Here is a 14,201-nt window from a genome sequence, read left to right as displayed (position 1 = left end):
CTATAAAACTGACCCAGTTTAAAAACTGCAGCATTAAAAAGGAAAGACAAGGAGTTAAAAAGCTGTACTCCAACTGTTAAATGCATAAGAAAAAGACAAGTCTTCATCATGATATATTGTGAATTTGAAAAAGAAAAGGGGAAGGGATTAATTCCTTTTTATCTAGTCTTACATACAAATAGTTGAGCAACCTACAAAGACAGCATGTTGATTCAAAGCTCATTTTGTTAATTAAACAAAATCACATGCAAGGCAGAAAATCGGAACGGAGTGTGCCAGTTCTTTTCTTTTAATTATTTCATCTGGAACAGAATGATACTTCACAAGTCTCCTAGAAACTTTTACTTACCACTTACCAAAGGCTGCAAAAGCCTCTATGGAAAACTTATTTAGTAACTCCGAAAATTGACCATCGTTCAAGATTTCAAGCTGTCTTTCAGACAATTCTGTCCAACACAGAAAGACTGTCATTAGGAATAGCAATAGCACTTAAGACTTATATACTGCTTTACAGTGCTTTACAGCCCTGTCTAAGCAGTTTTACAGTCAATATGTTGCCCCCAACAATCTGGGTCCTCATTTTACCCATCTTGGCAGGATGGAAGGCTGAGTCAACCTTGAACCTGGTGGGATTTTTTTTTTTTTTTACATTTATATCCCGCCCTTCTCCGAAGACTCAGGGTGGCTTACAGTGTGTAAGGCAATAGTCTCATTCTATTTGTATATTTACAAAGTCAACTTATTGCCCCCCCAACAATCTGGGTCCTCATTTTACCTACCTTATAAAGGATGGAAGGCTGAGTCAACCTTGGACCTGCTGGGACTAGAACCTGCAGTAATTGCAGGCAGCTGTGTTTTTTAATAACAGGCTTCTTACAGCCTGAGCCACACCGCGGCCCAGTGAACTGCCAAATTGCAGGCAGCTGGTAGTCAGCAGAAGTGGCCTGCAGTCTAACCTTGGTGGCACTCTAACCATCGCGCCACCAAGGCTCCGTGCAGTACAGTATATACAGTATGCAAGTACTAAACTATTACTTATACAAAGAGGCTCCCATTAGTCAACAACTACCTGTACAATACACAACACTGATTAATGATCCCAACTGATCAATCTTTACATTTTAAAAAATCAGTGGATATAAAACATGGCTTCTCAGAACAGCAATGTGTTCTGAGAAAAAACAACACCACTAGACTTTAATTATTTTTGTCAAAAGATAGTTTCTAATCCTTTACTGACGAAGTGCTGCATTTTCAAAAAGGGTAAAACAAGGTATAACGCACCACTGACTGTGCCTGTAATTCAGTCAAAGTAGCAGGAAACTGTAGTAGTAGCAGGAAACAGGAGGAAAAACAAATGCAGTTTTAGGGCAAAAACTTCCAACTCGTAAAAAACTGGTTTCCAAATGCAATGGATTAATTAAATAGACTGTAATCCTTCCTAGACTTCTCTATGAAGCAAATGTGTCATATTTTGTGATACTACTACTATTCATGCTGGAAGCATCTACAAGATTTCAGGTTGAAAGGATTAGCCAGTGACATCATTGTTGTCCAGGGAACACCCTAGGGCAGGGGTCTGCAACCTTAAACTCTCAAAGAGCCATTTGAACCCATTTCCCACAGAAAACACCGGGAGCAACAAAACCTGGGTGGGCATGGCTTACTCGATGTCACTCCATCCAGTCACATGACCCCCCCAGCCACGCCTACCCAGGTTTTTTGGCTCCCAGTGTTTTCTTTTCTGTGGGAAACAGGTATCCCTCTCTCTCTCTCTCTCTCTCTTTCTCGTGTGTATGTCTGTTCCCTCTTGAACCATTCCCAAAAACAGGTGAGGGTTGGGTTTTTTGGGGGTTTTTTTTTGCTGATGTTGTTCTTTCTTCTTCTTTGGGTGCTTTTTAACATATGATTTAAATCAAGAGTCATTTCTGGTTCCCAGATAAATGAAGCTCTTTCGTCCCCCTGCTGTGGCTCCCTGTTGGCTGAACCCACCACTGGCTGGCCCTGCTCCTCACCCTCCCCTCCCACTCACTCCTCGCCTGGCCTGAGAAGGTAAGGGCAACGGCGGGGGATGGAGACTCACTCCATATTCCAAAGCAGGAGCGAAGTATCCCTGTACTTGCCTTATCTCGTGGGTGCTTCTTCCGGCCCTTGTTGGTGCTGCGCACACCTCGGTTGCTCGGGAAGATGCGCAACTTGCTCTCTGCCCCGAGACACTGGCCCAGCCTGGAGGAGGATAGAACAGTCTCCCTCATTGTGAAGCGTGCAAAATTTAACTGTGCTGCGCAAGGCACTGCCAGAGCAGTGAGCAGACCATGGAGGCGATGAGAGCTTTTTGTTGTTTTTGATGAGAATTTACAACTTTTAGTGATCAGAATAATGTACAGTCGCCTCATCTTTATGACATAGTGGCAGTCAATGGCAAAACAAGGTAGGAAATGTCTATAGAAGTTCTCAGTCATCAAGGTCATGGTTATCCCAAAGGTGCTTTTTAGAGAGGCAACTTGACTTTCCTGTTTTTCGTTGAAGACGTTTCATTTCTCATTCAAGAAGTTATGAGAAGTGAAAAATCTTCAAAGAAAAACAAGAAAGTCCAGTTGCCTCTTGAAAAAGCACCTTTGGGACAAGGTAGGAACTTTCCCAGTAGATAATGTAAACTATTCTGTGAATAATTCAATCTTCTGATAGCCGGAGGTAAGAGTGAAAGTATTATTGAATCACATTATATAAATTTTATTATCAATTCTTGGTCGTTTTTAGCAGAGACTTTGATATTAAAAAAATCTCTTGAGCAGAAATTTAAATTCCAAATAAATTTGCTTTATGCAGACAATTCTAGAAAAAAAAATCAGTCAAATTATTGGTAAACATTGTAATGCATAAACATTGTTTATGTTTATGTTAAGGTAAACATTGAAATGCATAAAACTGACAGAATGGGTCTTGAGTGCAGTTTTCAACCATAAACATTGATGCTTAAAAAAATCAAGCATTCAGAAGCCTGTTATATCTCTAAGGAACTGGTTTATTCAACTGCAAACTGTCAATCTTAATTTACATCTATTATTTCATATCTTCCAAACTGGAATGATAGAGAAGTCATGAATTTGTTAAGTGAACTTGCATTCCAAATGTTTAAAATATACTAATTTTCCCTCTTTTATTGTTGAGGCTAAACATGCCCAGTTCCACCAGTGTCTCTGTTTCAGCTCCTAATCTTTTCACTGCCTTTCTCTGACCTTATTTCAATTCTTCTGCTTTGTAACATGTAGTTCCTAGAATTGGACACAAAATATGAAATGGTATCTGATCAAACCAAAGAAAAATGGAACAATTACATCGCAAAATGGTGTTATATTTAAAGCACCATGCTAGAAACCAGGAGACTTGCGTTCTAGACCTGCCTTAAATACAAAACCAGCTGAGTGACCTTGGGCCAGCTACTCTCTCTTAGCCCTAGGAAGCAGGCAATGTTAACCACTTCCAGAACACCTTACCAAGGAACTTGTCAAGGGAATGACCAGGAGTCAGCACTGACTCACACACACATACACACAAATGTCCTTTATGTGCAAACACAGGAGAAACAAAAGAAACAAAATTAGGCAAATAAGCAAAAGCTTTTTAGCCATCTCTTTCAAAATCAATTTTGTTAAAAAAAAGATTCCTCAGTACTGCACAGTTATCATTCTCTGGTTTGATTAACCAATGTTTTATAATCAATTCCCTATACAATAAACAGAATTTCAATACCACTGTCACAGAAGATCTGAAAAATGTAAATTGGGCAAAGCAGTATGATGGAACATAAAAGACTTCAAAAGGAAATAGGCTTTAATTTCCATCAACAATACCATGGCCATCTACAGATTTCCAAATTGAATTATTTCAGCAATTTACATATGGCCATATTAAGCATTCTGTTTATTACAAATCAAAGACCAAATTTCAGCCACCCAGCAAGTCAGTTTCTCTTTAGGAAAAAAAGCAGGATAACACAATTGTTTTTAATCAAATAGATCAACAATATTTGATTACAAGGCACATAATATAATAACTGTTTCAAAATTATGCCATGTACAACTTTTTCATTATATTCTGTCCATATCACAGAATAGATAATGGGTTCAGAAAAAATAAAATTACAGGGAAGGAACTCTTCATACTGATTAATATAAACATTTTCCCAAACTCAAAATGTTAGTGGAAGGTTGTTTATGTAAAGGGTGAAACAGTAATGCCCCCAAAATTTTGAAAATAGGAATTTGTTCTTAAGTTCTTTAGGAATTAAAATCGCTCCCTAGATACAATTTCCTTCAACCAAAAAATGTTTGATGTCTCTTTGGCTCTGGAATAAGCACAGCAAATAGTTTTGTTATTTAAAAAGTTTCAGTCCCTTTTCAATCAGGGCTACAAATACAATGGAATTTGACGAGACAAAGTAAATTAAAAAAGAATAATAGAATGTTCCCCTTTATTTCCTAGAAGTTACTTCTGAAATAATATTGTCTGAAAAATAAATTCTACTAACAGGATGTTACAGATGAATCACTCACTGTGAACAATCGTTACTTTGCTTATTAGAATGGAAAGATGTAAAGCAAGTTCTCTAAGGTCAATCTTAATGGTCATTTGAGTTCATGTGGCCAAAGATGGTCCTTCTGGATTTACAGGTTAAAAAACATTATTTGAGGGTGCCTCATAAATGAACTGTTAACTAATGCAGCTTCTTCAACATAAACATAAAACGATATATATTCATTCATTCCAAAAATATTTGCAAAAAACAAACAAACCCTTAAGACAGTCATTGTGTGCAAAACAACAGTAGACAAGTTGAGGCCTTCTAGGATACAAGGTTTATCATCCTGACCAGCAGCCATGCTAGCTACAGTTCATAAGCGCTTTAGTTCAAAACATCTGGAAGATACTTCAATGGTTATTCCTAGACTTTGAGTGCAGTGGTTACATTGGTACCCTCTATTGATTTACATTAATACTTTTTCCTTGCAGTTTTATCTCACAAATAAATGTATTATTTGTGAGATATTTGTATCTTTTAATTTAAAAACAATCTCTCTTTTTATAACCCTGTAGTCCCTATTGGCGACTGGATGGAGCTGAGCATTTACTGACCGGATGTCCTTCCTAATGCCTACCTGGATTTCGCAGCAGATATTTTTTCTTTGGGCTCTAGGAGAGAAACATCTGCTAAGATTGATCTCACAACCTTTCAAGTGGGAGACTAGTGTCTTCACCACTAGGCACTACATCGCTAGATCTATATCTTTTAATATTAAGTTATTATTCATCATTACATTCTTGGTAACACAACTAAATTAAGAATTTCTTAAAACATAGCCCTCTTCACTCATTTAACAACTGAAATTCTCTTCCATATTCTCCCTCCACAAAAATCTCATCAACTTCGGATAGTACAATATTAAGCAGCATGATCTGAAGAATTCTACTTGCAATTCATTTAAACATAAATAAGATTCTCATAATTGTAGGCCCCAATAAAACAGATTATGACTGTGAGGTAAATTCTATTTGCATCCTAATGAATCAAACTTTACTAATGTGCTCAACCTGATTGGATATTCACAATGTACAACTCAGGTGAAGAGGAGCATCAGCACTGAGGGAAATTAGACAATTCCTGTGTTAACTTCATTTTAACAAACTGAACCAAAGCTTTTAATTCCCATTATAATGCCTGCCAAACAAGGGAAAGCCTTGAGCAATGGACCAGGATTTAGCTACATAATAAACATGCACCATCTAGTGGCTGTTTCATCATGTACAACATATATGCTTCAAAAAAAAGTCATGCAACTTGAACTCACTGAGATGAATGAATTTGTTTTTATGAAACTCAAATGATTCATTAACTGATGTCTGGATTATATTATAACTAATATAACAGGCACAGATTAAAAATAAATAAAACTGTCAATCCTTCAGAACAGCATAAGGATTTGGTTTATGTTGATGTAATGTAAGAGAAGGTCACAAAATTCATAAAAAATCTTTGTAGAAGCTGATTAGCTTGTCATACTTTCAAATCCAAATTTATTCATGATGATCAAGAAAACAACAAAACTAAATGTTATGGGTTTCCCCATAACAAATCATCACCACAAAGGGCATTGTTTTTGGGAAGGGCTTCCTGGCTTATCCGCAGATAGTGGTTAAAGTTATGTGACTTGCATCACTGCACTGCTGAACAGTAGCTTTCCAGGCATCCAGTATACTAGATCTATACTAGAAAAGGAATTTCTATCTGAATACAAAACCGAATCACTATTAGAGGGAAAATGTTCAATAGGTCAAGTATGAATTTAAGAATTCCAGTGATTAGAATCTCAGAAATGTAAACTCCACATAAACTAGGGTATACTTCAATATTTTATATTTTTTGCCCATGGTTGTGGTGGAATCATCAGATGAAGGACAGGAGGTCCTGATAAGAGGGAGTTTAAAGACATTCCAGTTTGGACTCTCTGAGGGGTAGGAAGCATTTGAAGTCAAGGCATTAGAAGCACTGGTGGTATTCATTTTTTTTTACTATCGGTTCTGTAGGCGTGGCTTGGTAGGTGTGGCTTGGTGGGCGTGGCAGGGAAAGGATATTGCAAAATCTCCATTCCCACCCCACTCGGGGGCCAGCCAGAGATGGTATTCGCCGGTTCTCCAAACTACACAAAATTGCCGCTACCGGTTCTCCAGAACCTGTCAGAACCTGCTGAATAGCACCCCGATTAGGATTATATTAGTCTTTTCTCAAGGGAAGGCATGCAGTCTGGTAAGATTCTTATATGCTAATGATCATCAATAAAGAAACCTCTTTGATCATTTATTTGAGCTGTTCTAGTTGCTTGCACCTGATGTGGTTTAAAATTAGCCTATGAAAATGTACTTCTTTATTATAGTCTAAAACTAAGGGAAGAAATTTTTAATCCAGTTTCTAGTATTTACATTATTCCCACAAACATACAATCTGACAGTTTGGGCGGTTTTACTGAAAGAAGCACAAATCATTAATTTGGTTCCAAATATCTGCTTCTGATTCCTAACAAAATATGTGGCAATCTACAAATTTGACAGTAATTTTAATGAATTATATATTGTTTGAAAGGTTCTAATTAAATTACTCCTTACTACCAAGTCTTCCACTTCGGTAGACCTAGTCAAAATGTTTAGTCAAGAATCTGGAATAGATTGTTGACTGGTTTCTATGCAGTGCTAGTTGTTTTTATTTCTCTATATAAATTATAAACTTGGATTGTTGAATCCTCAGTTTGCACTCCTCCTTTCTGGTTGTGATCATAAACTTGTTTTTGAGCACGTGATCAAATTAAGCCCCACCCATAAAATTAGCCCTAATTAAGACCCCATCCACCCGGGGTGCAGGGGGTGGGTGAGGCACACAGGTAAAAAAATAAGCTAGGGTGGGGATGTGGGGGTGGAGTTGTCCTACTTTTTTTTTTTATTTGCATTTATATCCCGCCCTTCTCCTACTTACCAGGCCTCACACACCATGACACCTTCCTCACCTTCTTCTGCGGCCACTTCTTCAACGGCTGCTTGCCACCACTCGCACACATTGCCTTGGCCTCCATTTCGCCTTTAGATGCCTTCTGACAGGCATCTGCAGCCGATAACAGAGCTCTGGATCAATCCAGAGTGGGCCAGCAGCGGGCTCCTGCTGGGCAGGGCTGTTGGTGCCACCGCTGTGAGGTGAGTCAATAATTACAACCTCCAAAAAGAAGGCCTAGCCATTTTTTCGGGGGTCAAAGAAAATAAGACCTGGCCTTCTTTTTGGAGAAACACAGAATTTCTGCAGTACCCCCTCTTAACTGGTAATAAGTGGGATCTTTTCTTAGGTTCTGGCTGGAAACAAGACATTTGTAGCAGATCTGCACTTCCTTATGCTATATCTGGAACTTAGCAATGAGAATCTCCTGTTGTATTACCACCCGGAATCATATGGGATATTCCTCAGCCTGGTTACAAACACCTCCATTGTGGAATAATCTAATCTCAGATATGCTTCAGAATATAATCCATCAATTTATTTCTACAAGAAGGTTTGATTCATCAGCAAATGGCTAATCTTAAGGAAAGAGAACACGAGATGATAATATCCTTGGACAAATCTGCAAAAAATAGCATTAACTGTTCATGCTGTGATCAGAAAACCAGAACAAACATTATTCTTTCTTCTACATTAGAAAAACTATCTTATCAGTCTTCTTGCAAAGCATTTTTAAAAAAATCTATATTACAGTATTTCAAGTACATTTTCAGACATTCTAAATCAGTGGTAGTCAACCTGGTCCCTACCCTACCTAGTGGGTGTTCCAGCTTTCATGGTGGGCGGTAGGGGTTTTGTCCAATACTGAAGCACTTTCCTTTTTTAAAATTTAATTGACTTTTTAAAAAAATTTCATAACATTGTTTAAAAACATTTTCATTAGGTTTTCATAAAATTCCCTGTGACAATTTAAATTTCTGAAAATATACTATTTGTATCACCCGCGCATAAGTTTAGTTCATGTTACATAAGTGAAACTAAATGGCGCTATAGTGCGACCGCAAACAAAAGAGCCTTGTCCCAGAATAGCTCACGCATCTCCCCGCACACCACCCAGCTGTAACAGACAAGCAGAGCTGGTAGCCGGCGCCCCGCTCAACCCCAATCCACGATGCGTGAGAGGCATGTGCAGACGACGATACACGGCACATTACTGTGGAACCAATGGGCGGTTAGAAAATTTTACTACTAACAGAGATACAAAAGTGGGCGGTAGGTATAAAAAGGTTGACTACCCTGTTCTAAATCATTGAAAATACAAAAGGCTTTAAAATACTTCACATACGAAAAATAGAGTTAAAAAAACTTACTGGTATCGAAAACTCTTCAGCCAAGTATTTCAATATTGAAGCCTCTTTAGTCAATAAATTGCTTCGTTCTTTCAGGTTACCTTGACGTTTTGTATCAAATTCTTTTCTGACTACTGAAGCAACGGAGTCAACTATTATTAGCTTAACATTCTTAGAAATTATTTCTTCTTCCAAAGATTTAATTCTGGGGGAAAAAAGGAATAACCCAATAGCAATTGTAGAATTTGGTATAAATATCTACATATCTTTCTAGATTCTAGTTGCAAATGGATCTTGCTTGATTTTGAAAAGCTGAAACAGGGCTGAACCTGATCAGTAACTGAAAGAGAGATTTTCAGGAAATCCTAAATCTAAATTAGGCTAGGAAATTGAAATTGAAAAGGCATTCTTGAAGTTAACGTTAAGTTGTTGCTAAAAACACATAGATATGTTGGTACAATATTTTTTAAATCAAGTAACACTTTGCAGCATGATTATTCTATTAACTTCATAAGTGTGCACAGATACTTTGTTGCCTTGAAACAATCTCAATTTCTTCACATCAGTAAATTAAGCACCATAACTGCACATGAATGCATGTATATACATTCATATGCCACGGTGGCATATTGGTTAGAATGCAGTACTTCAGGATGTTTCTGCTGACTTCCAGCTGCCTGCAATTTGGTAGATCGAATCTCACCAAGCTCAAGGTTGACTCAGCCTTCCATCCTTCTGAGATGGGTAAAATGAGGACCCAGATTGTTGTGTCAATATGCTGACTCAGGGCTGTAAAAGCACCCTGAAGCAGCATATAAGTCCAAGTACTATTGCTATTGCTATATGTATTTATTTATTTTATTTATTTATTGATCAAATTTATATACCGCCCTATCTCCCGAAGGACTCAGGGCGGTGTACAGGCATTTAAAAACACATAAATACAATATAAAGAATATAAAAACAGTTAAAAAAACTTACTGGTATCGAAAACTCTTCAGCCAAGTATTTCAATATTGAAGCCTCTTTAGTCAATAAATTGCTTCGTTCTTTCAGGTTACCTTGACGTTTTGTATCAAATTCTTTTCTGACTACTGAAGCAACGGAGTCAACTATTATTAGCTTAACATTCTTAGAAATTATTTCTTCTTCCAAAGATTTAATTCTGGGGGAAAAAAGGAATAACCCAATAGCAATTGTAGAATTTGGTATAAATATCTACATATCTTTCTAGATTCTAGTTGCAAATGGATCTTGCTTGATTTTGAAAAGCTGAAACAGGGCTGAACCTGATCAGTAACTGAAAGAGAGATTTTCAGGAAATCCTAAATCTAAATTAGGCTAGGAAATTGAAATTGAAAAGGCATTCTTGAAGTTAATGTTAAGTTGTTGCTAAAAACATATAGATATGTTGGTACAATATTTTTTAAATCAAGTAACACTTTGCAGCATGATTATTCTATTAACTTCATAAGTGTGCACAGATACTTTGTTGCCTTGAAACAATCTCAATTTCTTCACATCAGTAAATTAAGCACCATATCTGCACATGAATGCATGTATATACATTCATATGCCACGGTGGTATATTGGTTAGAATGCAGTACTTCAGGATGTTTCTGCTGACTTCCAGCTGCCTGCAATTTGGTAGATCGAATCTCACCAAGCTCAAGGTTGACTCAGCCTTCCATCCTTCTGAGATGGGTAAAATGAGGAGCCAGATTGTTGTGTCAATATGCTGACTCAGGGCTGTAAAAGCACCCTGAAGCAGCATATAAATCCAAGTACTATTGCTATTGCTATATGTACCCAAGTCCTCCAGTTTAAATAAACAATCCCCCACTTCTGCAGTAAAGATAAACGGATAAAGATAACTGTTTCCCTAGTCCAGTCATGTCTGACTCTAGGGGGCGGTGCTCATCTCCAGTTCATAGTCAAGGAAGCAGTGTTTTCCAAAGATGGCCAGCATTATAGGCTGAGGCATATGGAACGCTTTATCGCTCCACCAGATACGACCTATTTTATCTACTTGTATTTACATGTTTCCAAACTGCTAGGTGGGCAGCAGCTGGGAAAGTAACAGGAGCTCACTCTGCTCCATGGCACTTGGGTCTCAAACTGGTCTATCAGCTTTCCAGTTGACAAGCTCAGCATCTTTAACCGCTGAGTCATCGCATCCCCTTGTCCAACAAGTAACTGCAGCCTCCGGATGCCCTTCAAGGGAGCCCCATGTAGAGAGCATTGCAGTAATCCAGGCGAGACGTCACGAGTGCGTGAGTGACCGTGCATAGGGCATCTCGGTCCAGAAAGGCGCAACTGGCGACCAGGCGAACCTGGTAGAACGCTCTCCTGGAGACGGCCGCCAAATGATCTTCTAGAGACAGCCGCTCATCCAGGAGGACGCCTTATGGACCCTTTCCATCGGGGCCAATGACTCGCCACCGATGGTCAGCCATGGATTTAGCTGACTGTACCGGGATGCCGCATCCACAGCCACTCTGTCTTGGAGGGATTGAGCTTGAGCCTATTTCTCCCATCCAGACCCGCACGGCCTCCAGGCACCGGGACAGCACTGAAAGCTTCGCTGGGGTGGTCCGTGTAGAAAAGTACAGCTGGGTGTCATCCGTGATACAGCTGGTACTTCACACCGAAACCACTGATGATCTCACCCAGCGGTTTCATGTAGATGTTGAACAGAAGGCGAGAGATCGACCCCGCGGCACCCCACAAGTGAGGCGCCCGGGCCGACCTCTGCCCCCGTCAACATCGATCACATCGTCGGAGAGATAGGAGGAGAACCACCGATAAACGGTGCCTCCCACTCCCAATCCCTCCAACCGGCGCAGCAGGATACCATGGTCGATGGTATCGAAAGCCGCTGAGAGGTCTAATAGGACCAGGGCAGAGGAGCAACCCCTATCCCTGGCCCTCCAGAGATCATCCACCAACGGTACCCAAGTCCTCCAGTTTAAATAAACAATCCCCCACTTCTGCAGTAAAGATAAACGGATAAAGATAACCGTTTCCCTAGTCCAGTCATGTCTGACTCTAGGGGGCGGTGCTCATCTCCAGTTCATAGTCAAGGAAGCAGTGTTTTCCAAAGATGGCCAGCATTATAGGCTGAGGCATATGGAACGCTTTATCGCCCCACCAGATACGACCTATTTTATCTACTTGTATTTACATGTTTCCAAACTGCTAGGCGGGCAGCAGCTGGGAAAGTAACAGGAGCTCACCCTGCTCCATGGCACTTGGGTCTCAAACTGGTCTATCAGCTTTCCAGTTGACAAGCTCAGCATCTTTAACCGCTGAGTCATCGCATCCCCTTGTCCAACAAGTAACTGCAGCCAATATCAGAAAGTGTACTTCCATGGCATATGCATTTGCAAATGTTTGTTGCTTTTATATTTTAATATGTACATTTTGAAACCCTAATGCAGTTGTTTGCGTCTGAATGGCATATTATCTGTTTTACTACAGAAAAGTCCAACCACTGAATCTGCATATATGCATATCTTGTAAGTTTTATTAATATCATTCTGGCAATTTACTAAAAAAATATTTTATTATGGAAGTAATAAGAACATAAACTTGAAGACTGCTACAAAAGAGATCCTTTATATTAACAGGGGATTCAATTACCTACTACTACTACTACTACTACTACTACTGTGTGCCTTCTATTGAGTAATTTAAAAAGGAATTCCTACCATGGAACTGTGGTTACACATTATTGGAAGCCATCTTGCCAAGTCAACCCCAACAAAAGATATTTAAGCTGAACAATTTGTTAGCCAGTACTGTGACCAGGTCATGCAACATTCTCATTTCAAGAATGATAAGTAGAATAATACCACCAGTATATTCTCTTCTTTTAGTGATTTTCCTCCAATAGTACCTGACATTTATAGCTTTTGAAAAAATTCAGTCAACAATGGGTTGCGATGGGTCAAACATGACTTCGCAACTAACAATTCACATGTATTTGTGTCTGTGTAAGTTGTATGTATGTGTGTATGTGTGCGTGCAAGCATATGTGTATATGTCTGTGTGTATGTCTGTGTTATATCTGAATATAACAGTAAAGACTCAGATATCATTGGCTTTCATATTCTATATTAAATGTTTTACACACTGTGCTGCCCTCAAGAAAGAAATTGATTACCTTTTTAGTACGCTATCACAGGTTAGCTCCTGATAGACAAGAACCTTGTTTGTCATTGCAATTAGTTTTTCTTCTGTAGCAAAATAATGTGAGAATCGATGCAGTGCTATTTCAACAAGCCTGTTTGGGACCAAAAGAAAATTATTGAGAAAAGATAACCATTGATTTTCAGAATTATCAAACATGAAAGAAATTATCAATGCAGAAAATTTCAATGAAAAGTAAACACAAATTGATAACAATGTATATATTTGATTCTTTCTCATGTTTTTCAACATATGTCTTTAAATTCATCCCACCCCAAAGTTTTGTGAAATTCATACTAAGCAGCATATTCTGATTCTCAAGAATAGCAATAAATACAGATGAATAACGAAGAGCAGATAGCTATAAATATCCCCTCGTTTTTCCAATTATCCACCTGATCAGTTAGCTTGCAGGAACTAGATCACCGATCACTCAGGAAGACCAGACCTGCTAGATCACTGACAGAGGAACAGAACTACCCTACACTAAAAACAGTGATAACTACCAAGAGATAGTTATAGACCAGAGGAATGCTGTCCATCTAATTTACTTGGACTTCAGTAAAGCATTTGATAAAGTAGACCATAACCTACTGCTAGATAAAGTTATTCTCCAAAGCACCTGAGGGTAGAGCAAGAAGCAATGGAAACTAATCAAGGAGAGAAGCAACTTAGAACTAAGGAGAAATTTCCTGACAGTTAGAACAATTAATCAGTGGAACAACTTGCCTGCAGAAGTTGTGAATGCTCCAACACTGGAAATTTTTAAGAAAATGTTAGATAACCATTTGTCTGAAATGGTGTAGGGTTTCCTGCCTGGGCAGGGGGTTGGACTAGAAGACCTCCAAGGTTCCTTCCAACTCTGTTATTATTATTATTATAAATTATTATTATTATAATTATAGATTCCCTATTATGTGGAAAACTTGGTGCACCGATGTCTTCTGCTGCTAGTTCTTCATTTTTCACTAACTACAGAGAGATACGGAGAGATACAGAGCGAGAAAGAGAGGGAGAGGGAGAGAGAGAAGTAGGAATCATAAACTGAAAATGAGAAAAGAATGTAAGAGGTTTCATAGTCATTCAAGGAGGGACTATCTACCAACTTCCCAAATTCTTTCAAG

General features: G+C 38.7%; 1 protein-coding gene across 1 annotated transcript in view; it reads right to left on the bottom strand.

The window, feature by feature from the left end:
• The window catches only part of RAD51B (RAD51 paralog B), a 397,526-nt gene that overhangs the window by 371,775 nt on the left and 11,550 nt on the right, over window positions 1-14,201 (bottom strand). The window contains exons 6-7 of the mRNA XM_058161894.1: window positions 13,052-13,171; window positions 9,868-10,051 (exon numbers count right to left, since the gene is read on the bottom strand). Of these exons, the coding sequence (XP_058017877.1) occupies window positions 9,868-10,051; window positions 13,052-13,171 (304 nt within the window). The remainder of the gene's footprint in view (window positions 1-9,867; window positions 10,052-13,051; window positions 13,172-14,201) is intronic.

This window comes from Ahaetulla prasina, chromosome 1 (genome assembly GCF_028640845.1).
Source record: "Ahaetulla prasina isolate Xishuangbanna chromosome 1, ASM2864084v1, whole genome shotgun sequence".
Taxonomy (NCBI): Eukaryota; Metazoa; Chordata; class Lepidosauria; order Squamata; family Colubridae; genus Ahaetulla; species Ahaetulla prasina.
This window is presented reverse-complemented; position numbering and strand designations above follow the sequence as displayed.